The sequence below is a fragment of the Aspergillus welwitschiae genome (assembly GCF_003344945.1).
Source record: "Aspergillus welwitschiae strain CBS 139.54b unplaced genomic scaffold BDQ94scaffold_43, whole genome shotgun sequence".
In the NCBI taxonomy this organism is placed as follows: domain Eukaryota; kingdom Fungi; phylum Ascomycota; class Eurotiomycetes; order Eurotiales; family Aspergillaceae; genus Aspergillus; species Aspergillus welwitschiae.
Window position 1 is genome coordinate 254,385 of NW_020798737.1, and position 25,663 is coordinate 280,047.

Sequence of the window (25,663 nt, forward strand, 5' to 3'; positions counted from 1 at the left end):
GAATCAGGCACATGCATCGTTAGCGATGGCTTCAGTGGCGATGGAGTTGAAGCTGAAGCTCTCCACTGTCTGGTCCCCTGCTTACTTACTAGTCTAGTCTCTCCGCTGCCCTCCGGTCGCAACTAGCCGACCTGGATGGATGCATCGCCGCTCCCCGTCGGCTCCCCCGAAGCCAATTGTTGTCCGACCTATCTACACGTGTGATCCCTTGCCTTGCCTTGCTTCGTTTGCTGTCGCGACCCCCAGATAAATATGCCGGTCGCGGGGGATATAAACCGGTCGGGTGGCCCCAGACGCTTCCCCCGGCGTATCGATCCGGATCAGCCAAGAATTCTTGTGTTCTTGTCCAGCTGAAAGCACGCGACCATGAAGGGAACTGCTGCTTCTGCCCTACTTATCGCGCTCTCCGCGACGGCTGCCCAGGCCCGTCCGGTGGTCGATGAGCGGTTCCCCTACACTGGACCTGCCGTCCCGATCGGCGATTGGGTCGATCCCACCATCAATGGCAACGGCAAGGGTTTCCCTCGTCTGGTTGAACCCCCGGCCGTCAAGCCGGCCACCGCCAATCCCAGGAACAATGTCAATGTGATCTCCTTGTCCTACATCCCTAAGGGCATGCACATTCATTACCAGACCCCCTTCGGTCTGGGCCAACTGCCTGCTGTTCGTTGGGGTAAGGATCCTCGCAATTTGAACAGCACGGCGCAGGGTTACTCTCACACGTATGTATACCATACCGCTTTGAGTGATTATCGCCATGTGCTGATGAATCTAGCTACGACCGCACTCCCTCTTGCTCCCAAGTCAAGGCGATCACCCAATGCAGTCAATTCTTCCATGAGGTTAGCATCGACGGTCTGGAGCCTGACACCACCTACTACTACCAGATCCCCGCCGCCAACGGCACTACCCAGTCGGATGTCCTCAGTTTCAAGACTGGTCGTCCGGCCGGTCACCCGGGATCTTTCAGCGTCGCCGTGCTGAACGACATGGGATACACCAACGCTCACGGAACACACAAGCAGCTGGTCAAAGCTGCCAATGAGGGAACTGCGTTCGCTTGGCACGGAGGTGACATCAGTTACGCTGATGACTGGTACTCTGGTATTCTTCCTTGTGCTGACGACTGGCCGGTCTGCTACAACGGCACCGGTTCTACTCTTCCCGGTGGTGGCCCTATTCCGGACGAGTACAAGAAGCCCTTGCCCGCGGGCGAAATCCCCGACCAAGGTGGTCCGCAAGGTGGTGATATGAGCGTGCTGTATGAGTCCAACTGGGATCTCTGGCAGCAGTGGCTCAACAATGTCACTCTAAAGATGCCCTACATGGTCATGCCTGGTAATCACGAAGCCTCGTGCGCCGAGTTTGACGGTCCCCACAACATCCTCACTGCTTACCTGAACGACGACATTGCCAACGGCACTGCTCCCACTGATAATCTGACCTACTACAGCTGTCCTCCTTCTCAGAGGTACATTCTCCCTTTCCTAATCCCCAGAGGTAGTAGCTAACCGTCGCAGAAACTTCACCGCTTACCAGCACCGCTTCCGCATGCCTGGCCCCGAGACCGGTGGTGTCGGTAACTTCTGGTACTCCTTTGACTACGGTCTTGCTCACTTCGTCTCTATTGACGGTGAGACCGACTTTGCCAACAGCCCGGAGTGGAACTTTGCGGAGGACGTGACCGGCAACGAGACCCTGCCCAGTGAGACCGAGACCTTCATCACCGACAGTGGTCCGTTCGGCAACGTCAATGGCAGTGTCCATGAGACCAAGTCTTATGAGCAGTGGCACTGGCTGAAGCAGGATCTGGCGAAGGTCGACCGCAGCAAGACCCCGTGGGTCTTCGTCATGAGCCACCGCCCTATGTACAGTTCCGCCTATTCCTCGTACCAGCTGCACGTGCGCGAGGCATTCGAGGGTCTGCTCCTCAAGTATGGCGTGGATGCTTACTTCTCTGGGTGAGTCTGCCCGTGTTTTAACCTTGTACATCACCCGCTAACATTCTCATCAGCCACATCCACTGGTACGAGCGTCTTTATCCTCTCGGGGCTAACGGCACCATCGATACTGCCGCCATTGTGAACAACAACACCTACTATGCCCACAACGGCAAGTCCATAACCCACATCATCAACGGCATGGCCGGCAACATTGAGAGCCACAGTGAATTTAGCTCCGGCGAGGGTCTGACCAACATCACCGCCCTGCTGGACAAGGTCCACTACGGCTTCAGCAAGCTGACCATCTTCAACGAGACTGCTCTCAAGTGGGAGTTGATCCGTGGTGATGATGGCACCGTTGGTGACTCTCTTACTCTTCTCAAGCCATCTCACGTTGCCGGTGGCAAGAAGTTCCACGCTTGAGGTGCGTGATCTAACTGGAAGTTCTGGAAACGGCTGATGAAAATCCTGATTAATGTGGAATGAGATATACATATATGGGATGTGATTATTATGGGACCAGACGTTTGCATGTACATGACAAAAGTACTTAGTATATAATACATTGCTTGGAATATTGCATCATATCAAGTACCAGTAGTCTCATCGCCTGTATCTTGTTTACTGGTCAAGAAAGAGTGATGCAACTAGTAATGCCTGGTATGGAAGGAGCATGGCACTGAATCAGGTGACACGATCTCGACATCATTCGTGACTCTGCGTCGATCATGCCTCAATCTTTCGACCTCATACTGGTACCGCTTGTGCCTCTTCTATACCTCTCCCCAATCAACATCTATGGTTTAGATACCCTATTCGAAAGTGTACTACACTTGTCCTCCGCAGAACGACGGCGTGATCCACGCTATCTCGAGCCACTCCACGGTAATTGGAGCAGACTCCATCCCAAGCCACGACGTGAGATGAATCCCTCCGTGCAGAAGCAGGATTTCTCCAGACCCAAATGCTGTAGAGGCGCACTATTCCCCTAATCCCCCTGGTATTTCCCGACCAGGGTACTTGTACGATGGACCTATAAAAGGCAAATGGGAAGGACATGGTAGATAGCCTTCCACTATCATTGGTCTGTGACATACAACGGACCGGCTCTTCGACTACCGATTTAGAACATACAGTTCTCCACCATTGGTTCTCAATGGACGTCCCTTCGCCCGTTGGCTCGCTTCTTCCCGAGGGTTCTCCCTGGTCCTCGCTTATGGGGGGTGGTAGTCAACACCAAGATCTACCAGTGGAGACTATCGAAGCGGACAATGAAGCGTCGCGCAATCCCTCCCCTATGAGCGAGGATAAACCACCCCAGGATCCACCGTCAGATACATTGGAAGCGGACAACGAAGCGTCGCGCAGCGCCTCGCATATGAGCGAGGATGAACCACCCCGGGAATATCGGTCGCCATCCCCATGCCTGATAAGGGTGTATGAGTATCTAGGGGAAAAGTATTGTGGGCAGACCGATGCATTTATCATCGCATCAGATGCAAGTAATATTCTCAAGGAAGCAGACCCTCCAATTCCCTGTGTACTGTGGGGTTTCATGCTAGAAAATATCTTCGAACATATACATGATGCTTTCGTACGTCTAAAACATATAACGAGTTATGCTGTACAGGATCTCGTGCTTACCAATGAGGCAGAAACCATTATCGATAGACCTTGTAATTGAGGACGAGCAGATGACAGACGCCATTGAAACCTTGCGCAAGGCTGGGTTCAGAGACCATGACAACTATCCGGGGTGCCCCTACAATGAAGGAGCCTGTCCTGGTAACGAACTCAAACCTGTTCACATTTTTCATTTATTCGATCTATTCTCTCATCGCAGATTGGAAGAGACCCATGGCGTGACAAAAGGTTCTCAAGAGCACCACGATTTGAGACTCCACCGCAAGTCGGATGTACTGTGGAGACTTCCAAAGTTTACTGTGCAGACGGAGGCCAACGAGGCGGACGAGAATTTCATGCTAACATTAGACCGCAGACTCCGCTGGAAGGGAGTTCACCGACCCAAGAATAAAGATCATCCGCCCACTAAAAATCCCCTAGTCATACCTACGCCTGCTCGTTATGCCGAGGCCCTGATTTACCTGAAGGCGCGGGACGAGCACTTCAATAAATGCGAAATAGACTGGGATGAAATTCTAACTGAACACTTCAGGACATACCTCTACGTAGCTGAATATGGCGATCTATTCGATTTGGATGCAAACCAAAAAACGCTCAGCGAAACATGTCGAGAATGGTGGGAAGCTTGCAGGACTGCGTCCTATACCGGCGAATCTTCCATAAAAGCGCAGAAAAGATTAGAGAAAGAGTTAAGCCGTGAGTTTGCCGCATTGTATCCAGGGAGGTCTGATGAACCAAAACCAATTCCTTTCGAAGGCCATGGGGAGCAATCTTCGCGGCAGCAAATGTCACCTTCGCCACTTTCTCGTATTCGACGGAAGAGATATTCCCATTATCCGAGTCAGATAAGGCTTTGGATACAGAGGCATCGGTTTAGATGCGTAGTTAAAGTGTTCTGAATGAGAATTCTTGTTTGATTGGATTCCGTTGACATAGGTACTGTATGTGTATCTCGCCCGACTTTGGGTCTCCAACCTCTGTAATAGGCACCGTAGTTGAACTGGAAAGAACTTGCTTTCACTTACGTAGGACTAGAAACACAGAGTCTCGGCTCTTTCCCCGTACTAGGTACGTGAATCACTGTCTATCAGGCAAGAGCTATGAAGAACCCTGATGATACCATAGTTTATACAAAATCCTCCTACAACACGTCCCTCTATCTCCCCTCACATCCCATAACACAATGCTCCTAATCAACATCTTTTGCTACTATTTTTCACTAAGCATCTACACCCGTATATTTACCACCATGGCAGGACAACAATCCATGTACCAGTTCCTATTCGAGGGCCCACAAATCCCGATTGTCTCCTACCGATTCGCTTCATCAATCAGCCTAGTTCTCAAGGCTGAGGGTATTCCATGTCTACTATGGGGTGATTTAGCGATGAGAGCTATGGGTTTCCACAGCATAGCACAAGTACATACCCTCCCTTAATCCCCCATTCTGCCCGCCAACTACCCTACAGAACCTCGATCTCATCCTCGAAGACGAGCACTTGACACGAGCCGCCGCTGTTTTCCGCAACTACGAATATGCCCACGAATTCCCTTACTTTCTACGCTGTGCCTCAGCCACCGCCACAACCCCTGAGTCAGGCCGCCCAGAGCCTACCCACCGCTTCCACGTCTACAGCCACCCCGAGATCACCATGATGCCATCTCAAGCTCCACAAGAACCTGGCGCTCAGGGACCATCAGCGGTACACGGAGAGATACCCCATATAGATATATGCCTGTACTCCAAGCGGTGGTATTTCCCAGGCAATCCCCCTATCCCGACTGGGATCCCACGTCCTACGAACCTATCCTACATGTTGAGTAACGACGGCCGACTACCCTTGACGGGGTATCAACATGGTCAGCCCAACTTCGGCCGCTTTCCGCAAGACATTGCCCCGGTGATAATGGCAAAGCCGGCTCGATATATTGAGACGTTACTGGTTCTCAGAATTAACTTCGGTACTTGGTCGCAACAAACCAGGTGGTGGAGGTTGACTCTTGCTCGGATGACGACGACTGGCTTCGGGAATGGTCCGGATGATGACCCTCAGCCGGTTATGTTTGGGCCGTTGTATGATCCTGAGTGTTTCCGGGAGGAATTTCAGCGTTGGTGGAATTTGATGCGGGCTAGGGACATTGAGGCGGTTTTGGCAGAGGAGGAGAATATGGGGGTGTTGTTGAGGTCGCCGGGTACGCCTGTTGGAGGGCTGTGGGTTCCACTTTAGTTGTTGGCTACTTGGGTCTGGATTGTCTTTTATGGTAATTTTTTGGCTTTCTGGATGTCGGTATCACAGTATGCCGTAACTACGGAAGATGTTCGTGGGTGATGTTTATTATTAATGTATAATGGTTAGGTAGATTGCACAATAGATCACGCAAAGAATACCCATCTTCTGGGATCAGAATGGTTCTTGATTAATTTTCAACTGCCCACAATATTCAATTAGATCATTCAGTACAAGCACTGACAGTGGATCGTGCAACCTTAAGCTAACCCACCCCCTGTCCATTAACATCCCTATCCCCATCATCCAATACGTTCAACCAGAAAGGCTGAATCGAACCCCCACCAAGACTCACTGCTACAGATAAATCTACCCGCAATATCAAACCCCAAATCATATAACCACATGGCAGACGCACTTTCTCCCAAAAGGAAAGCGAAACCCAAACCCCCAATCTGAGAGAGGAGACAATAACCCCTGCGCCCATCAGAGGCGTGACCAACTCAGCCATACACAACCCAACCCGTAGCACCCCAAATTCGCAATTCGTTGGGATGTTGGCAATGGTTTAGAGCTTCTTCCATTCACAAGGACCATAGTAGGCAGGGATGCATCTCTTAAACATTGACTGTCCAATTGTTATGTCCGCGTCCAACCTTTTATATATGTTCATGATGTCGATTGTTTCGGTTTATAGTGAGTATTGAACGTAACTCCAGACATGGTGAAGTACCCAGTGCTTTGCAGAGACATTGTAGAGAGCCATATATGCTGCGTAACCGAGGATTATGATTATGCAGGAATTCAGTGATAATCTGTATATTCTTCGTCATGTCGTACTGATTGCTTGGATAGATTGTTATTATTCCCCAGGAAAAAACAACGACACATTTACTCCCTTGATATTCCTTTCCTATTCATAGGAATCCTGAGAGGCGCCAGCTCTTTCGAATATCAAATAGCAAAAACAGCCCCAGGAATTGTGCAGTATCCAGCAACTCGCAGACCAGAAACATCGTGGGCGGGAAAGTAAGTGTATATGATGGGGAATTGGACATTTGCGCATATAGATAGGGGACTAAGTAGTTCAATGGGGCATAGATGGGAAGAATCCCTGTCAGGCATAAGTCGATGTTAATCTGGACAGATTTTACTGGCACAGTCCTAGTCTGTGTTCTTGGCTGTTGCGGTGATGTGTAATGTGTATGTAGAGCCAAGAGCACCGATCTGTTTCATCTGGGAGAAGTAGCACACTGTGCATAGACCCCTTCATTTTCTTGGTTTGATGGGCGCTGAAGCTAAGTCATGGGAAGAGAAGAAGCGCCGTATAGGTCTTTGAGTAGAGGTTTAATATTATTTGGCTCGTAATCTTCGAGAAGAAAGGGTTAGCTTGCCGGATGGGCAGAATTGACGCTATCAATGACCGGACAAGTGACTGTGCTTGGTGCCATCTCCATCAGGAAGACATTTTGGGTGAAAATGAAAATTCTGTTGGGCCATTTGAGGATCCTGATAACGATATCCGGAATATGGGTATATGTACAAAGGCGAAGCCGGCATAGATAGGCCAAGGCCGGCCGCACACATGATACCCATACAGCCCCTCTTCTTCATTTGTGTTTAAACTTTCCGAGCCATGGAAGGAAAGTACCAGTTCATTGCAAAGTCAGCCAGCAGTACAGCCAGTAATGAAGCCAGATCCAAGAATATATAACTATCACCGTCCCCGAGGATCGTTGGGATGTATTCTTCCAAGACACAACGACCAAACAATATATTGTGTATCCTGTCGTTGATCATACTGATCTCTCTGTATCCCAGCCGTTTAAAAGAAACCCCGGGCCACACCAGAATGACAGTATTCCCAGTGATTTCGGCAGGCGGGACCGCATCCTAGGCCGCAAGTGGGTGGGTGGTACAGAGGTGACATCGCGGAAGTTGAACACTATTCGTTGCTTCTGGATGTGTCCCTTCCATTGCTGTATATAACTTCATGGTCTGAAAGTGGTGCACATAATGAGTAGAATTGCGGACGACGACACAGCGGTGTAGGGTCATGTTCTTGACTCTTTTGCATTTTTATGGTTTGTATTGTCGTTGCCTTGTTTACATCCAGTTAAAACCTTGGCTTCAGGTGTGGGTGAGCCTGCCACAGAAATCCATCTTCAGTTTTGATGGGATTGGTGCATCAGGTAAGTTTCGATGTGTACATGTCTTGCGCCCACACTGGGAGGGATATCCAATCTTTGAAGCTCCTGGAATGATTGGATAGTGTTTGGCATGGTTGTTGGTTGAGAAGGGGATGCACACGTCAGTCTTCAGTTTGGAGAGACGCGGAGAGGACAGAGGTGACTGAATCAACCTCTGTTGTTAAACACTGACATCTGGCGCCAGAGCAGTGCGTGTTCGATTTCCTATATAGAATCTAGGCCGGGAGAGAGGTGCAGTGGGGGAATCCGACTTGTTGTATCAGATCAGTATATATACAGCCATTGGAGCAATTCGATTACTCCTCAGCAGTCTGTTATCCTTTTGGACAAATGCGGTAGATGACGGAATGATTTTTCGATGATTCGACGTCTGTTGTTTCGCAGTGACTGACTCCAGAGCATTGCTTATCCAAATAGACAGCTTGTAACCATGATGATGGCCACAATCACAGAGTCTACAGCAGCTCGATTTGTTTCATACCACCTAATCAGAAGCGCCATGACGTGTTGTATCGATGCTGATATATTCGCTTACACTTCGGTTGGATGAAGCTCAGCTAGCTGTGTAGAATAATCATAATCCTTTGAGTGGATTGTTGTATCTTCTGTGGTATCGTCCTCTGTGTCCATCCGTGGCGAGGAGATGTCAACGATGCGGTGTTACCATGTGCAGTAATTCGTTGGCAAGGACGCAAGCGATGCACAAGATCGAGCATGTCCAATGATTTTAGGCCATTGTACCTCTTGGGGCAGAAGGAAATCCTCTGCGTATCCTTGAGCTTGTCCATACATCCTCTCAATCTCCCTCGTGACCATGGCAAGGGTGTAAGTCTCATATTTTACTACCCAAAAAAGAACACTCGGGGGTTATACCGTTTGGTTGCTCCATGTGGGCTGAGCTTGTTTGAGGCCATATGCGGATTGGATGTTGAGAGGGTCATAGTAATATTGAAGTCCCTGATACCTCTCCATCCATGCTTTCTCGGAGACCGAACCGCGAAGTCACACTGTATAGCCGCTCACGAGAAAGCATAGCGTGTTGAGCAATGATGTCGAGAGGGTGCTAAATCCGCAGGGCATTCTATGATCCATCATGTGCGCGCTTTAACCCTTCCATGACATGAAATTGAGAGCAGGGTCCTTCTCTATGGTGGTGGCAGGCTTTGCTGTCGATGAAGATACCCTTCTATATATAACGCTCGAAGGCATCTTGCGGAGTTCTGCATTGTCCAGACAAGACTCATGACTCTCTGGATGTCTTTCTTATATACGAATTTATTCTACCGCTGCAATCGGGGATTCAGGGCGCAGCATGAAATGACGAGATAGCCATCTCTAAAGCCGAAGAAACATTCCCACTTCAGCCATTGGAGTCATAGTCTCTGGTTTCATCTATTTATATATTTCCATGTAATAGGAATATTGAATTAGGGGCAGAGTTGAGTGGCCCTGCCCCTCTTCGTTGCGGTAGCGGCGTGAGCGAGAGCTGATTGACTCAAGCCAAATCGAGGGGGGTTAACGTGCCTTATATAATTTTTCTACGGCTATATAGTCAGCGGGATTCACCCTATATAGTGATATAGTTTGGTCACTTCCCGGATCTTACCTTTCATAGAAGGAGTCTTCTCTGGAGAGATAGTCTGATTCGTTGGGGATTGCCTCTTACATCGGGGTAAACGCCTGTAGATGTAAGTATCTATCGGCGTTCTCCCGGTTTGCTATCTAACAGAATAAACATTTGGACGCCGCCGGTACGTTGCGAATGAGTGAATATTCCATTACTCAGTGCCTACATGATGGCTGAGGCATTGTGAACTTTCCGTGTACGGACTTCTTAGATCTTAGAATTGAAATCTTCCGGATTACCGAGCTATAGAATGGGAGCACTCTGCTTGTCTGAGTAAGGACACGTTACAAAGCCATGTGCGGCAATAGTGGAGATAGGTACGGAAGCCCAAACGGCTCCATTTCACTAGCATACGCTTGCTCAGGCTCATAGAGATAGCCGCGCTGGAGCTATTGATGAACAGACTACGTTATGTAAATAAATCCATTCTTTTGTAAGTCTATCATGGAAAATAAGAACATATTATGCTCCCTGTTCTACTATGTCTTCTTTATTGCAGTCAATATGGACTCGCCGGTTACCCTCTCGCCTGATTCTGAATAAAGAATTGTACCTCGTCCCATATCGTTGGACAGATGACATTATGTGTGGGCGGGTCAAATGGGAACAATGTGAGTTGTCGACTGAACTCTTCTTCATCTGGGATGCCCATTTGCAGCACCACTTCTGAGATGGCTGCAATCGACCAAGCTCTTAGTGTGGAAGATGCAACATTGCAAGTAGCAAGGTATAGGGTCCAAAGACGAAAGGTGAGCGGAAACCAGTCCAACACTTCAGCATTCTCCAGAAGCCGCCGCAGCTGTGAGATAAGTACATCACTGGTCGATGCACCAGGAGGAGACTCATGAAAGACCGCGTTGATCAGTAGTAAAAGGCTTAGACGGCAGACCTCCTGGGCTTGAACTCTGGAACAATCGTCACTATATTGCAGTGAAAGAAGTGTATACTGGATTGACGTCAGCCAGAAACGGATCCTCGCAACGACGGTTTGACCGCTGCTCTTTGTAATACTGGAGAACTCCTCGACTAAGGATTGTATATCGTCGATCACTGCTTTCAGTGCACTCTCTATGCCCAGAACGCAATCCAGTTCTTGGAAACCTTGAACTAATCGGTAATCTCTAGGACCCGGCATTGGAGACTGCTGGAACCGATTACCGAAAATGGGCTTCCGTCCAACGTCTAAGGATCCATTGATATCGGCCCTAAGAGACCAAGTAAGAGTCTATCCGGAACTCAAGCAGGGACAGCCAGCTAACCGGTAGATTTTTCCCTGTACCATCGGCTTGTCATCTAGTGCGTCCAAACCTCCTCGCATGTCAACCAACGCTTTCAGTATTCTCATGTCAACCTCCCATTGATCGTGCTGGCCCGCTGCTTTCTGTGAGACGGTTAGCCAACATATCCTCCCGATATTTACGACATTGACTAACCTTCGCAATAGCGATACTGGCGACAGCAACTATTGTTTCATCCGAAGGGGCATCCACAGAACCAACCAGTCTTTTCCGAATGATGTTCATAGCTTGACTGGTATGCCAAAGAAATGCAGGGCTTGCTCGAAATCGTTGCAGATCCATAGTGAATAACGATCCACACGCCAGTACTACATGAAGCATTGCTGGGTCTTGAAACAGCAATGGTACCCAATAGTCATCTATTGGATTACAGCCGGCTCTCTTCTCAATTGAGTAGAGTGTCTCTGATGCGCGATTTTTGTCTTCAGGGGCATTTAGTTAGCTAGAAGTGTCCGAGAAATTAGCATATATCCTTTGCAACTCACAAAACGCAAAAAGATCAAACATATATGGCTCCATGTCGATGGGCAGCGTGCCAAATGGATCCATCTGGTTCCTCTGCGGATATGCATGTGGAATATGGGTGTGGGCCGGACGGGACAGCTCAAAGCCAGTGGCTTCAGTGTTCCCTGCTTTCTTCTGTTCTTGGCGACGGCGATTGATCATTGTGTGGCTTCGGATGGTGGTGCGGGCTTCTTCATCTATTCGGGTCAACGTGGGCCCAAAATTGATGAACTTGAAGTGGGAAGCGGCGGCGGGCTGACGACTGGACCCCTCGGGGTGTCGCTTCTTTTTTGTCGCTATTCTTGGTCAACCCATGCTGATAGTCTACCTTAGATGGGTCTGTGGACTCACATCCTGCGGGACGGCCCCTCCTCTTTGGTAGAGACACCTTGAGTGGGCCATTGGTATACTGGAACACCACGGATTCGGATGACAATGGTCCCGTTGAGAATACCACCTCACTAGGCATGCTTTCCATCGGAAATAGATGGAATAGCCTGGAAGATTCTGGAGGAGTGGACAGGAAGAAAATGCGATGAAGTAACTCGGGGTCATATGGGATAATCCTCCTGTCGAAGGCAACCGGGCTTAGCGTGGCTCCGTTATCTCCGTCATCGCCAGACTCACGCTAACCCCATCGGGTAACTGGTCTCGAATTAATTCGGCCCAAATAGGAAATCGACTGGACGAGCCAGCATATGGAGCAAGATGGGCCAAGATGATGACCAAAGTATACACGAATTGGGCTCAATTATTCGTTATTTCCGTGACTATATTGGGAATGGGTAAATGAAGGCCGTACGACTACTACGGCCAGGGCCCTATATATACTATTGTCGTTTTCCACCTAAAGCACTTCTCATTACCATCATCAGTTTGCCAGTATCCTTCAGAAGTGGTATAATTACTTGAGTATCGAACTCTGCAGATTGTCTCTTGCCAATATGTCTTCATATTCCTTTCAGACTTCAGCAGAACAGGTGGCACAGGATTGCCAGGATGCTATTGCCAACAAGACCGTTCTCGTGACTGGCGTTAGTCCAGGTGGTCTTGGTGCCGAGTTCGCAAAGGTCATTGCCATTCACAGCCCTTCCCTCATCATCCTTGCTAGCCGTGATATTCTCAAAGCTCAACAGACGGCCCAGGAGATTGCGAACATTGCTCCAGGAGTAGCCACCCGTCTCCTAGAACTAGATCTGCGCTCTCAGGCCCAAGTCCGAAACGCTGCCAAGGAAGTCCTGACATACAAGGAGGATATCGATGTCTTGGTCAACAATGCTGGTGTCATGGCATCACCATTCTCGTTGACAGAAGATGGAATCGAGAGTCAATTTGCCACTAATCACGTTGGACATTTTCTCTTCACCAATTTGATTATGGAAAAGCTAGTGCATCCTGGAACCCCTTGTCGGGTTGTGAATGTGTCGAGTAATGGCCACCAGTTGAGTTCAGTCAGATTCCATGATTGGAATTTTGACGTGAGTAATGATGCGTGGTATCCCAATGTCGAGACAATGAGCTGAAGGCTAGTATTAGGAAGGCAAAAACTATGACCCCTGGTTGGCCTACGGCCAAAGCAAATCCGCCAACATGCTCTTCTCTGTGTCTCTAGCGCAAAAGCTTGGGAGCAAAGGTCTCATCTCGGTCAGCCTACATCCTGGAACAATCAACACGAATCTTGCCAGAGGAGACTGGTCCGAGATGTACGAATCTCTCGGTATGGGCCACATCTGTATCCTTTGCACGAGGTATGCTAGCTGACATTACCGAAGTGAAATGGTTCACAGTACTCGGGTACTTCCGGAGTGGACAGAGAGAGATAACCTGGAAGACTATGTCGCAAGGTGTGGCGACGCATGTATTCGCCGCATTTCATCCATCCATCACCACAAATCGTAAGTTGATTCTGTGGGTGGCTCATCGTTCTAAGCTAACCAAGTCTGGCAGAGAACAATGGAAGCTTTGTCCAGGACTGTACAGTACTGAAGCCGGAGGAGGTCCGCAGCTGGGCGCGGGATCCGATCGAAGCAGAACAACTGTGGAAGTTGACTGAGGATATAGTTGGTGAAACTTTCGATTATTGAAAACCATCACTGTGATGAATGGTGAGGTAGTGGAAACAGACATTTAGTTGGAGATGTGCTCTGTGTGAGATTGATTCGTTGTTTTTGATTTTGTCTTGTCTTTACTCAATAATTTCATCTTGCGTTCAATGCTTGAGAACCCCGCGGCTTGTAGATGCTTCGTGACGTGCAATCCGTGTTGTTAGCATAGCATTCACCGCCAGCTTATGTCCGCCTTGGCCTGAGCAGGAACGGAAATGTAAGAGTACCGGGCGGATTTGGTGCTGAAGGACACAAGTGCAACTAGGACTGACTTGTTACATTCTAGGACCTTCCCAATTCATAACCCACCACCCACCAACAAATTCTGGGATAAGAACATGAACATCCGTCCATATATCAGATATCAGCCCATACGAGATGTCAGCTCCGGAACAGGACTAGCGTACCACAACTCCGGTAAAGACCACCCGAGCCAATAAAGATACATCATCCCAACCAGTGACGCAGCGGGCGCGGAGGGTGACGGAAGCCAGCGTCATGGACTGGTTACTACATGGACTTTACATGGATGTTATCCGGGAAGTGCGAGCATGGAGCCGGCTGGGATGTCAGCCCACGTTAAGAATGGCCAGTTCCAGCCTTCCAGATATCCGTCTTAAATAGAAGCTGAGGGCGGTACCACATCAAATCTCAACTAACGGCATTTTACCAAGTGTGATAGATACTCTCCCAAAATGCCATCGGATTCGAATGATCAGAGCATCTCCGCTTATGGAGCTGCTCGCTCCACGGTCAAGGGCCAGAACCTTGACCCTGAGGAAGTCCGGAAAATGGACGCCTACTTTCGCGCCAGCATGTACCTATGCTTAGGCATGCTCTACCTGCGCGAAAATGTGCTTCTGAAACAGCCATTGAAGGTGGAGCATCTCAAAGCACGCCTACTCGGCCACTGGGGCTCAGACGCAGGACAATCCTTCACCTGGATTCACATGAACCGGCTGATCAAGAAGTATGATCTGGACGTTCTCTTCATCTCAGGCCCGGGTCACGGTGCCCCTGGCATTCTTTCACAGTCCTACCTGGAGGGTGTATACTCCGAAGTCTACCCGGACAAGTCGGAGGACGAGCGTGGAATGCAAAGGTTCTTCAAGCAGTTTTCTTTCCCCGGCGGTATCGGCAGCCACGCTACCCCAGAAACCCCCGGTAGTCTTCACGAGGGCGGGGAGCTGGGTTATTCCATCTCGCATGCCTTTGGCACCGTCTTCGATCATCCCAATCTAATTACCCTTACCATGGTGGGCGATGGTGAGGCCGAGACCGGGCCATTAGCTACCAGCTGGCACAGTACCAAGTACCTCAATCCCTGCACCGACGGTGCCGTTCTGCCCGTGCTTCATCTCAACGGCTACAAGATCAACAATCCGACACTCCTCGCACGCATCTCCCATGATGAGCTTTCTGCTCTCATGAAGGGTTACGGCTGGACCCCTTACTTTGTAGAGGGCAGTGATCGCGAAACCATGCATCAAGCCATGGCAGCCACGCTCGAGCACTGTGTTCTTGAAATCAGGAAATTTCAGAAGAAAGCCCGCGAGTCGAAGGAGCCCTTCCGCCCACACTGGCCCATGATCATTCTGCGCAGCCCAAAGGGTTGGTCCGCCCCGCGTGAAGTCGATGGCAAACTTCTTGAGGGCTTCTGGCGTGCCCACCAAATCCCTATCACCGACGTCCTCACCAATCCTTCACATCTTCAACTTCTTGAATCGTGGATGAAGAGCTATAAGCCTGAGGAGCTCTTCACTCAAGACGGCCGTTTGATCTCCGAACTCAAAGCCCTCGCTCCAACTGGCAACTCCCGTATGAGCGCCAATCCGGTGGGCAATGGTGGGCTGCTACGGCGACCGCTAGACCTACCCGACTTCCGCAAGTACGCACTCACATCCATCGATCCGGGAGCCACCATCCGCGGCAGCATGGTCAACATGTCACACTACCTCCGTGATGTGGTCGCCTTCAATCAGACCAACTTCCGTGTCTTCGGGCCGGACGAAACTGAATCCAACAAGCTCTCCGAGATCTACAAAGCCGGCAAGAAAGTCTGGCTGGCCGAATACTTCCCTGAAGATAACAACGGCGGAAACCTTTCCATGGCCGGCCGAGTGATGGAGATGCTTAGTGAACACACATGTGAAGGCTGGCTAGAGGGCTACGTCCTCTCAGGCCGCCATGGGCTCCTTAATAGCTACGAGCCCTTCATCCACATCATTGACTCTATGGTGAACCAGCATTGCAAGTGGATCGAGAAATGCCTCGAAGTCGAATGGCGCGCCAAAGTGGCATCTTTGAACATCCTCCTCACCGCGACCGTCTGGCGCCAAGACCACAACGGATTCACTCACCAAGACCCAGGCTTCCTCGATGTCGTGGCTAACAAGTCTCCCGAAGTCGTGCGCATCTACCTCCCGCCCGACGGAAATTCTCTCCTCTCCGTAATGGACCACTGCTTCCGCAGCGCCAACTACGTCAACGTCATTGTCGCCGATAAACAAGACCACATCCAATTCATGGACATGGACGCAGCAATTGCCCACTGCACCAAGGGCGTCGGGATCTGGGACTGGGCCAGTAACGACCAAGGCGCGGAACCAGACGTCGTGATGGCCGCATGCGGCGACGTTCCCACACACGAGGCACTAGCCGCCACAGCGCTCCTGCGCGAACACCTTCCCCAGCTGAAAGTGCGCTTCGTCAACGTGGTCGATCTTTTCAAACTCATGTCCAAGATCCATCACCCGCATGGAATGTCCGATCGGGAATGGAAGGCTATCTTCACGGCTGATAGGCCGATTGTCTTCAATTTCCACTCGTACCCGTGGCTTATTCATCGGTTGACGTATAAGAGACCCGGACAGGAGAACATTCATGTGAGGGGGTACAAGGAGAAGGGAAACATCGATACGCCATTCGAGCTGGCGGTGAGGAATCAGACGGATCGGTATAGTTTAGCTGTTGATGCGATCGATCATGCCCGCGGACTAGGCAATACGGCGTCCGGAGTGAGAGAGAAGTTCCTGAATATGCAGTTACTGGCCAAGCAGAAGGCATACGATGACGGCATTGATCCGGATTATATTCGGAATTGGACCTGGCAGTATCCGCGGAAGAAGGGGGAGGGCGTCTGAACTGTTTGAGTGGAAGATTGGAGGGAGGAGTAAATAATAGTGGTCATAATTAGGTAATAATTTAATCGTATTTTATCACTGTCTGTGGGTCTAAGCATGTACTACTACTAAATGGTAGAGATCACTACTAGGAACTTAAAGTCGCTCTTCCGAATGGAGTTTCCAGTTGCCGCTGGGTTGCCCATGAATATTGCCAAGTGCTATAGAGCTTGTTGCAAGAGCGGGAAATATATACAAGTGACACCACTACTATTGGCCAAGCTCCCACACTCATCTCTAGTTCATTTGAAGTTATCGGAAGTAATGCTTCCCCCATAATCATGTCACATTCAAATTATTAAACCAATTTTAATTAATGGTGTTACACCAATATTCTTCTCAAAATGTCGCAGAGTCTCTGCAAACGAAATGTCCGGTCCACTGGAGACCAACTTGGCAAAGCTGACTTTTGGTATTGATATAGCTAAGATGCTAACCAACCTATAACAAAACGGGCAAGATGGCCGAGCGGTCTAAGGCGCTAGGGTCAGGTCACCTGATCATGCATATTCCAATCCGGAGTATTCCTAGTCTCGAAAGGGGCGTGGGTTCGAATCCCACTCTTGTCATCTCTTTTTGCTTTCACAAATCTACCTTCTGTTGTAGGGTTTGTATTGGATCAACTCAATTCAAGTTTTCCTTTTTTATTTCTTTTTTTCTCGAGTTGCCTGTCAAAGTCGAACTACTCTTTTCGCAGACCTGAGGATTTCCCCGTATGTCGGTTTGGCGCTATAGGGATATTATAAAGAACGTTCGATGCAATCATTTGCGTGGTTCTTAATTAAACAATGGAATGATTGGAAATAATGCCGCATATGTAGAGCATAATATGCAGTATGATTAAAGTAATAACTATCCCATTATGATATTATGTCAGTTGCCTCTGCATTCGCACGACAGTATGGGGAAAACGGAAACAGCTCCGGTAAAAACCCATACCAAGGCATCTTGTGCGATGAAGTCAACTAATTAACACTTTTTCCCTTCAATCACCAATCAAGATGACACAGACAGATGTTCCACCATACTTGTGCTCGGTGCGTGCAACAGTACCAGCAAGATTAATGAACAATAATTAGACAGGCAGTGCACACTTCACATCCTTTTCTGAAGCCACAGTGATGACAACCAACTACTAGTAGTTCACGTCTCAAAACATTTCACTCCTTGAAATAAAGAATCATGTTGTCCACAACAGCATCAGCACCATGGATGGGGTCTCGGCCTGTAGCTCCAGCCCATTCCCCATTTGCACCAAGATCATCGTCTTTCAATTCGGTTACGTTACCCTCATGTCCACCAACGTCGAAACCATCGGGATTATGGTTTGTTGTGAATTGAAACCCGTTGACGAAGCCGTCGTCCTTCCCAGCATAGACCCACATGTGATTTATTGTTTCATCATCATCAAAATCATATGACTTTTGGTAGTAGTTGAGATTAGGATCTTTGCCGCCAATTCGACCACTCCAATCGCCGTTCTGGAATTGAAACTCGATTGCACCAAGGACATCGTAGTCATTGTAGCGAGCTTCCCAGGCGTTAATATGCTTGACCTTCTGTTCATTGTTCCTTGCGTCGTAGGCACTGCCGCCGAACCCACCAAAGGGTCCATCTTGATGTAGGCCAAAGGTATTCATGGTGTTTGATGTGAATACTCGGCAGCACGAGGGGATTTGGGCTTTGGTCCGTTCGTAATATAGAGTCACATAGATAGTCTGAAAGTGATGGTTTTGGAACATCAACACGTGGGGTGCACATAAGCTATTACCTTTTTATATAGGTCTCGGTGGGGTCGAGATTACCCCGACTCGACGATAAAACTGCCAGTAATCATAGTCTTGTGGCAACGGAGAGGCCGAAAGTATAGTGAATTGATCGTCTCGTGTCAAGACTCTCCCAAGTAAAACCTTGTGATGTAGTAGTTCCTACGCCTACCTGTGCTAGAAAACCACAGGCCAAACTCAGATGATGCCCGATGCGTCTTGCAACGAGTCGAAGATGCATCTAGAATCTCAAATACACATTTGGAGAATAAGTCAGCAGACACATCAAAATATCATCACACCCTAGATGACGTTTTTTTCATTGTCGTCTTAAGGATCAGACACCGAAACGAAAACCTGCATTAGGCCATCAATGACCTTGTCGTCGTACATTGACATAGCTTATTACCTCCGAGAACCCCGGGTTGGGAAGTCAATATGCTTGATGCCGAGCCATTAGGGGCATACATTCCTAGTATGGACGTTCCACAAGGAAGTAATTTGGCTAGACCTGGGTGATTCGTGCAGTGCCAGACTTATCCGCAGGGTAAGTGTCAAAGATATAGTATGCTTGCGGAAACACTTCCGCAATCGTGCAATTCCAGATACAGTAGAAATTTGGTAAAAGATTGCGCCGTGAGCCATCCTAGACTGGATAGGCTACACGAGCTGACTATAAAATATTAATTATTCAGATGTTAGTAAGGCGTCATCTCCTGATAGGGCTCACGCCACGCATCAGGCTCTGGGTCTTCGACCTCGCCGAAGTCATGATTCATACATTTCATGTAATGTTTCATAGCTGGTCGTATGGGAGCATTGGAAACTAGACGACGACAAAGAATGTTGTTTGTAGTAAATCCCAACGAGGACGTCGATGCTGACGGCCGTCATATCCCAGCTCACGGGGCAAGGAGAGGTCTGAAGCTTGTTATTGGCCATTCATGCCTTGCCCCACGGGCCGCATCCGGCTGACATGCTAGCTACCAGTAACGTTGAAACTCTTAAGTGTTCTATTTAGTTGCACATGATCTGTTGTAACAATGGCGTAGTTTACTGAAGCTTTCTAACGCCAGAATGGAAGCAGCGTTTTTGCGATAAGTTATAGCGTCAAGCATAATGAATCTCTCATGTGGTAGGTCTACTTGGCACAAACCCTGCCAGTATAGGTGGCATATCAGATATTTTTCTATCAAAGTAAAGAATGAGGTCGACAGACAATGGACCCACCGATCGTGATTGCGGGGTATCTCCAAAACCTAGAACAAGGATTCCCCAGCCAAACAATCAATCATCCACATCCTTAAACCACTTACCCCAACATCCTCAGTGTGGGCTGACCTCTACCCCAGGCTGTGGTGCTTCACTGTAAGAGAAGGCAGGCTGTCACTCATGGTTGCAAGTTGGAGCAAGAGATATGAAACTCTTGACACAAATCACTGTGTGGACGACCGTGTGGGCAATGTTCTGTTTGTGAAAGACGTGACGAAGCCAGAAAGGACAGCCAATGGCTGTGGGAGTCTCCGTCTCCAATATCCTGGAATGCTGCAATGTTCACAGCTAAACCTTACCAGGCACCAAAGCTCCATTAGTGACTAATGACATGGGGAACTAGCGCATCTGCTCGGTTGGGAAGAGATTGAGATACCTATCCCTGCTTTACAAATAGGCAAAGGTGAGAATGATTCAGCTTTCCTGTAACGATTGCATCAAGGCTTTCAAAAGGGGGCATCTTTCAAGGGTATTCGAGGTAGAATTTTGTCTTTTTGTTCTATTAAGTTCTATAGTGAGTATCTAGTTCAAAGTAATGGGCCTCTGGAGGTGGTAGCCTCATTCCGTCCAAAAGGTGCTTATGTCGTATATGCGTTCTAGCAGCCACTGACCCCTTCCATAAACGAGGCATCTCGAGGACCACCGTGGGAAACCATTCACCTGACCGTTATGAAGAGTTCCGTCGCGTATAAGCCCGTGGTCTGGGTTGAGGCGTCGCGTTGAGTGGCTGTGTGTGAATCGGAGCGATGCTCGGGCATTATACGTGATGCGATTGTCGACACTGAGAGTCGATCCTTCATATGCCATCTCGTGTGACCAATTCTTGTCAACAAATCGGCTTAAGGGCTTCCGAGGGGTGTTTCCGCACTGGTCCCAGCGAGTCAGCGACTTAATCAACACATCGAGCTGGGATCTTCCTAACAGAAACCCAAGCTGTCATGAGTCTGTCCAGACCATCGCCTGACCAACGGTCCCGAGTTTACCTGTCGGACAACTGTGACACCTGCACCGGTACTGCCCGATTCGTCAAATCCAGATGCAGTTATGTTGAATCCACGAGAACTTGGTGATAATGGATCCGGATCCGAACTGGCCCCTTGGGCAATCTTGACCAGCCGACCCAGAATAGCATATTCCAACTTCAACTTGACGCTGTATGCAACAGGTTTGAACATGACCTGCAGTGCATAATATCCGGCGTACTCAATGGCGACGACTGCCACGTCCAGAATGAGGATGAGTATATTGATAACAAGCAATTGAGTGAGGATAATGAACCGGGACCTCTCGGGACGAAGGCGCAGCATCTTGATGGTTTCCCATACATATATGCCGGAAAGAATGAACTCTTGGACGCAAAAGCCGACGAGCTGGACCCGCTCCATGATGTCGTAGCCCCTGGCGAAGTGGGGGGTATTTGATAGTGATCCATACAGCAGGACTGTTGTGGGAATTTGGAAGGCGATGCTGTCGATAATGATCATGTACAGGAGGCCCTGCAATAGCTTTTGCGATTGCACGAGGAGGTGCAATCGCGACCAAAGAACGAGGGAGTGACCAGTGACTATGCTAATCCAGGTAGGTATAATCAAGGACACAGGCACATAAGGAGAAACAGTAGAGAAGATAAAGAGAAGGTATCCCACACAATGGGGGATAAGGCTCGCCGAGGTGACGAGCAAACTCCAGAAATAACATCCATGATACCTTTGAAATGTCGTGAAACAAAGCACGACGAGCTCTATCGCATTGTAGAAGGTAATGGCCGCAAAGGCGGAGATGACATATTTCTGGATTGGGTCCTTTGAGGTAAGCGACGAGAAATCGCCGCTATGAACGTCGATACCGACCTCCTGCGACATACTAGTCCCGTTGTCGGTCGCATCGGCCAAAGAGTCTCATACCGATAGTGGTGCTGATGTGAAAAGCGACCCTATAAGGCCTCTAGAGGAATGAAAAAAGTAGAGGTGCCGACGGAAGTTCTAAAATTGGCCAAGTGGCTGCAAATATGCACAGAGCGCCATGCCTGCCAGACCCTTTTGCGCAGGACTGAGGCCAAAGCGTCTTTGAGAAACGAGAAGAGAGAAAAGCTGGACAGGCGTGAAGGTTTATTCTGAGAGATGTCCCTCCGAGGACTGCGAGTGGAAGCTTGGTTCATGCGGGTTGCGGAAACCTTATTGCCCGCCTCTGACGTGCACGACCTTTCTTGGCTTGTCAGTCAGTCTTGCACAGCTCCCTAATCGGAAATGACTACGAAGTCAATTATAAGGGCACGCCAGAGGCTCTACGATGCGGTGGACCCAAGTACAGGAGTCTGGAAGCTGCGATCGTCCTACAATCCAGTCTTGGCCCGTTTGTCCATGGTGCTCTATGGAACGTCGACCACATTCAGCACCTTGGCCGATGGAAGTCTTAATAATATAAACCTAGATTGGAATCTGAAAGGTTCCATTGGGCACAAGAAGTTCCGACGATTGAATCCAACTTTATCGGGTCAAAGGAAGAGTACAATCCTGCACGACGATTATCTAAGCGGGCTCGATGCGAGGGAAGTTCCACCCCCAGATTGCCAAACGATGACGGTACAACGTCTGTAGCTTGCTGGTTAGATGTGGACAGGTGGGAAATTACCCCACAACATAACCTGTTGGCTGTTACCACTCTTTCTAAGGTGATGCTATCGTGTATCAATGGATGGCTTTGTACTCTGCCCATAATGAATCTCAAAACGAGATTGTACCTTGCATCCCCGCGGATAAAGCACAAGATGGCTGCTGGCGTGGACGCCACACGGACTATGCTGTACCAGGGATAGGAATGAACAGGAAAGCCTACTATTTCCCCTCGGTACTAGTGCCCAGCATGAAGCTGCTGACTCCCGAGGTTGTCCATCCACCTTTGAGGCCGTGCGAATCATGTCCGATCCTCCGATTCACACTGAACTCACCAGCTTATGTGGTGTTCTGGCGTACATATACTAGGAATGTCAACAGTTGAGTTTGTATTTAACCAGAGACCAGGCGCGAAAGTCTGGCTGCGAAATGGTGTACTTAGCAGTTCATTTTAACAATTGGGGCTAGAAAGCTAGATTCTTACTCTTCTAGAACCTTGGAATTTGCCACATGTTTTATCAAGCCACCAACTATAATCGCTAGGTTTCGATGCATATATAGAGATATCTTCATTGGCGCCACCTATCCATGGTAATACGGTCATTGGCTCGTATATAAGGATGTGCCTTCTGTCTGTGCGTGTACATCCTGGGCAATGCAAGTTAGGTCAAAGTTTTAGTAGCCACTTTGGTCGAAAAGAATGGCCAACCATGGGACGAACACTAGGCAAGGTGCCCATCTTATTCGTGTTCCTGTTCCGGCTGTTTCCGTGGGGTATTGTCTCTTCCACTTCGTCTTCCCGGGCATCGTCTTGCTTAATCAGAAAATGAACTAAGTAGAGGCTCTGGATTTCATTGATCGTGATTATATTAATTAGTCTATCGCTTCTCCCCTGAACTGGCATAGAATGGACTTGCTAAGCGGAATTTGCAACAAATAATGGGTACCGTGGTGGCTGAATATTATGTTCTTGTTAAACCAAACAGTCGATAGTAATTTTGCTCTACTATGACTATTCGATAAGGGCATATTGAGTCAGGTACGTGTGAAAGAGCTTGGATTATCTGAGATGCTCTGAAGAACTATATATCAATTATAGTATGTGCCTGGCCCACTGGAATTTCCGTCAGGTAGAATGCAACATTTGCGATAGATATTTAGAGGCATGCGATGTACGGGGATGATGCCTCACAATGCGTTTCATATACGTTCCTTTCTGCTAGTATTGTGGGTGGACAAAAGACTGCAAGTTGCACATTAGTCTTGCGAGGCAGAAACATTTCAAGTAATAGCCGTTGGGGTCTGAGACGAACCTTCTTTGTTGATCGACCATACCGGTACCTGCCACTTTTGGCCGACATATCGAATATCAGACTTACAAACTAACACCGCCATAATGCATACCCCCAGCAACGTCAAAGGATGATGAGGTACATGCCTATGATATGACTATTTTCAACCCTCATTAGGCTCTCACACTCTTTTGCTTACGGTTTATGATATGCAATAATCGATCACGTCCAACCGAGTAAAGTCTAAATGACATTCTTTATATCACCCTTTATCATTATAAATAGCGCCTCAACAACAAACCCAGGAACTTTGGCCTTAGCACTCCTGATTACACTCATCACTGTCACTATCAACCTGGTCGGCCTACTTCACTAACAGACAGCCGACGAAGATCGCTCACAATGGCCGGGCTTACCATTCCACCTTCACCCCCTTCATCTACCACAGGAGCGTCCAGGCTCGAGGCTCGCGCCAAGGAAATAGTAGGAAAGATATTTGGTATTGCCGTGGACGGAGTCGAACGCGCCCCAATTCTGGACTACAACGCAAATACCATCTCATATGAAGTCTACTTCCTCCAGACAATGTGGAGCCTACGTGATGCTCCCAAGCAGCACGGAGTGGTGCGCATGCCGTCGGGCTCGAGACAGTTAGTCATACAGTTCAAAATCCCCGAAGGAAACATGGACCAGGGCCGTTGGGCGGAGAACAAAGTCGCTGCAATGTATACTGCGCGAACGATTCTGTACAACACCCTCTATCTTCACACTGTGCCTGAGGTATATGCGTGGAGTGACGGAAGCGATGATGAATACAACAACGCTTGGATTATCCATAGCTCTCATCCGCCCGGGGACGCCCCACTCAAGCAATCCTTTTATGAAATGTCCGCGGAGCATCAGAGCGAGATTTTGGGCCAGATTGCGACAATACATAAACTCTTCCAATCCTATGATCACATGATTGTATGTCAGGGATACGGGGGCTTCGGGTTTTCAGAGGAAGGATACGTTCGCTCTGGAGAGGCCCTTATGACTGGCGTCGGAGGTCCGTTTCCCAATCTGGGGAGTTATCTCACAGAGATGTTGAGGAGAGATCTGAGACGGGCGGAAGAGCGACAGGACATCGAAGGCTGGCGGAAAAGCCCAGAGTTGAGAAGCAGGCTTGAGGAATTCGTTGAGCAGTCTGTCAAAGATGTAGTGACTGAAATACCTGAGTATCACCCAACATTTACATTGAACAGGATCGGTAAGCAATCTCCCTGAACCACCATCACCAATCCTTAAGATTTCCAACTAACACAACGATCAAGAACTGGGGAATTTCCTCGTCTCACAAAGACCCGATCAGTCACCAATCATATCCTACATCCTCAATTGGAACTATGCCTCCCTCGGCCATCCTCTGGAGGAGTTCATATACTCCTATAACAGCTTGCACGGCGCGCTCTTGTTTCCCATGGATAGTGACAGTCTTGTCATGTCTCGATGCATACTGGAAGGATTTCCAGATGGAGACGTGGAAATTGATCTGAGAGATCTGGACAACTATGCATACTACGATGACGGTATGAGCGCACAATCCCAATATAACTTAGCAAGGAATCTATATGAGGCTCTGCAGATTGCAGAGGTGGACAGGCCACAAGATATAGAGGGGGCAAAGAAGTTGGTCGTATTCCTTGGCTTCTGTGCGGCCGTCGGCGGGAGAGGATTGTACCGTGATGATCCAGCATCCAATGCCGACCCGGATGAGGTTTATCAGGACAAAGCGAAACAGGTGGAGGAATACATGAAGCTCCTTGGTTATTGGTAGTTATATATTTTTGGAAGGGGTCATGCAATGCGGTCGTATAGGGGATACTGATCATGACGGCGTTAGGTCATGATTAAAACACTTACAAAATTAATAGTATAATGGACTATTCTTGAACGACCAAATTATTCGCCCTTGAAGATTTTCATCTTTCTTTGCACCGG

General features: G+C 48.8%; 9 protein-coding genes and 1 non-coding gene across 10 annotated transcripts; 7 read left to right on the plus strand and 3 right to left on the minus strand.

The window, feature by feature from the left end:
* The first annotated feature begins 132 nt into the window (after positions 1-132).
* Positions 133-2,530, plus strand: BDQ94DRAFT_151794 (purple acid phosphatase family protein). Its single transcript, XM_026767816.1, has 4 exons — positions 133-722; positions 776-1,471; positions 1,521-1,961; positions 2,015-2,530. Exons 1-4 carry the CDS (start codon positions 367-369, stop codon positions 2,364-2,366), a joined length of 1,845 nt encoding a protein of 614 aa, XP_026621733.1. The 5' UTR covers positions 133-366; the 3' UTR covers positions 2,367-2,530.
* A 569-nt stretch (positions 2,531-3,099) lies between these two features.
* On the plus strand, positions 3,100-4,464 carry BDQ94DRAFT_183375 (uncharacterized protein; the record flags this gene model as incomplete). Its single annotated transcript, XM_026774395.1, has 3 exons — positions 3,100-3,537; positions 3,599-4,394; positions 4,433-4,464. The coding sequence occupies 3 exons, from the start codon at positions 3,100-3,102 to the stop codon at positions 4,462-4,464; spliced, it is 1,266 nt and encodes a 421-aa protein (XP_026621734.1).
* Positions 4,465-4,836: 372 nt separating this feature from the next.
* Positions 4,837-5,815, plus strand: BDQ94DRAFT_174580 (uncharacterized protein; the record flags this gene model as incomplete). Its single annotated transcript, XM_026772373.1, has 2 exons — positions 4,837-5,007; positions 5,057-5,815. The coding sequence occupies 2 exons, from the start codon at positions 4,837-4,839 to the stop codon at positions 5,813-5,815; spliced, it is 930 nt and encodes a 309-aa protein (XP_026621735.1).
* A 4,242-nt stretch (positions 5,816-10,057) lies between these two features.
* BDQ94DRAFT_151795 (uncharacterized protein) lies at positions 10,058-12,014 on the minus strand. The gene is made up of 5 exons (XM_026767817.1): positions 11,806-12,014; positions 11,436-11,750; positions 11,086-11,372; positions 10,912-11,033; positions 10,058-10,857 (listed from the first exon to the last, which is right to left on the minus strand). Exons 1-5 carry the CDS (start codon positions 11,930-11,932, stop codon positions 10,170-10,172), a joined length of 1,539 nt encoding a protein of 512 aa, XP_026621736.1. The 5' UTR covers positions 11,933-12,014; the 3' UTR covers positions 10,058-10,169.
* Positions 12,015-12,398: 384 nt separating this feature from the next.
* On the plus strand, positions 12,399-13,538 carry BDQ94DRAFT_162682 (NAD(P)-binding protein; the record flags this gene model as incomplete). The annotated part of the gene is made up of 4 exons (XM_026769593.1): positions 12,399-12,932; positions 12,991-13,202; positions 13,242-13,349; positions 13,394-13,538. 4 exons carry the CDS (start codon positions 12,399-12,401, stop codon positions 13,536-13,538), a joined length of 999 nt encoding a protein of 332 aa, XP_026621737.1.
* Positions 13,539-14,219: 681 nt separating this feature from the next.
* BDQ94DRAFT_151799 (phosphoketolase family protein) lies at positions 14,220-16,783 on the plus strand. The gene has a single exon (XM_026767818.1). It carries the CDS (start codon positions 14,255-14,257, stop codon positions 16,700-16,702), a length of 2,448 nt encoding a protein of 815 aa, XP_026621738.1. The 5' UTR covers positions 14,220-14,254; the 3' UTR covers positions 16,703-16,783.
* Positions 16,784-17,195: 412 nt separating this feature from the next.
* On the plus strand, positions 17,196-17,310 carry BDQ94DRAFT_t229. The gene has a single exon. It is a non-coding gene; the product is annotated as a tRNA-Leu (tRNA).
* Positions 17,311-17,598: 288 nt separating this feature from the next.
* Positions 17,599-18,381, minus strand: BDQ94DRAFT_183376 (uncharacterized protein; the record flags this gene model as incomplete). Its single annotated transcript, XM_026774396.1, has 1 exon — positions 17,599-18,381. The coding sequence occupies one exon, from the start codon at positions 18,379-18,381 to the stop codon at positions 17,902-17,904; it is 480 nt and encodes a 159-aa protein (XP_026621739.1). The 3' UTR covers positions 17,599-17,901.
* A 2,315-nt stretch (positions 18,382-20,696) lies between these two features.
* On the minus strand, positions 20,697-21,641 carry BDQ94DRAFT_162685 (uncharacterized protein; the record flags this gene model as incomplete). Its single annotated transcript, XM_026769594.1, has 1 exon — positions 20,697-21,641. One exon carries the CDS (start codon positions 21,639-21,641, stop codon positions 20,697-20,699), a length of 945 nt encoding a protein of 314 aa, XP_026621740.1.
* A 2,444-nt stretch (positions 21,642-24,085) lies between these two features.
* On the plus strand, positions 24,086-25,499 carry BDQ94DRAFT_174586 (uncharacterized protein; the record flags this gene model as incomplete). The annotated part of the gene is made up of 2 exons (XM_026772374.1): positions 24,086-24,932; positions 24,997-25,499. 2 exons carry the CDS (start codon positions 24,086-24,088, stop codon positions 25,497-25,499), a joined length of 1,350 nt encoding a protein of 449 aa, XP_026621741.1.
* Positions 25,500-25,663: the final 164 nt, after the last annotated feature.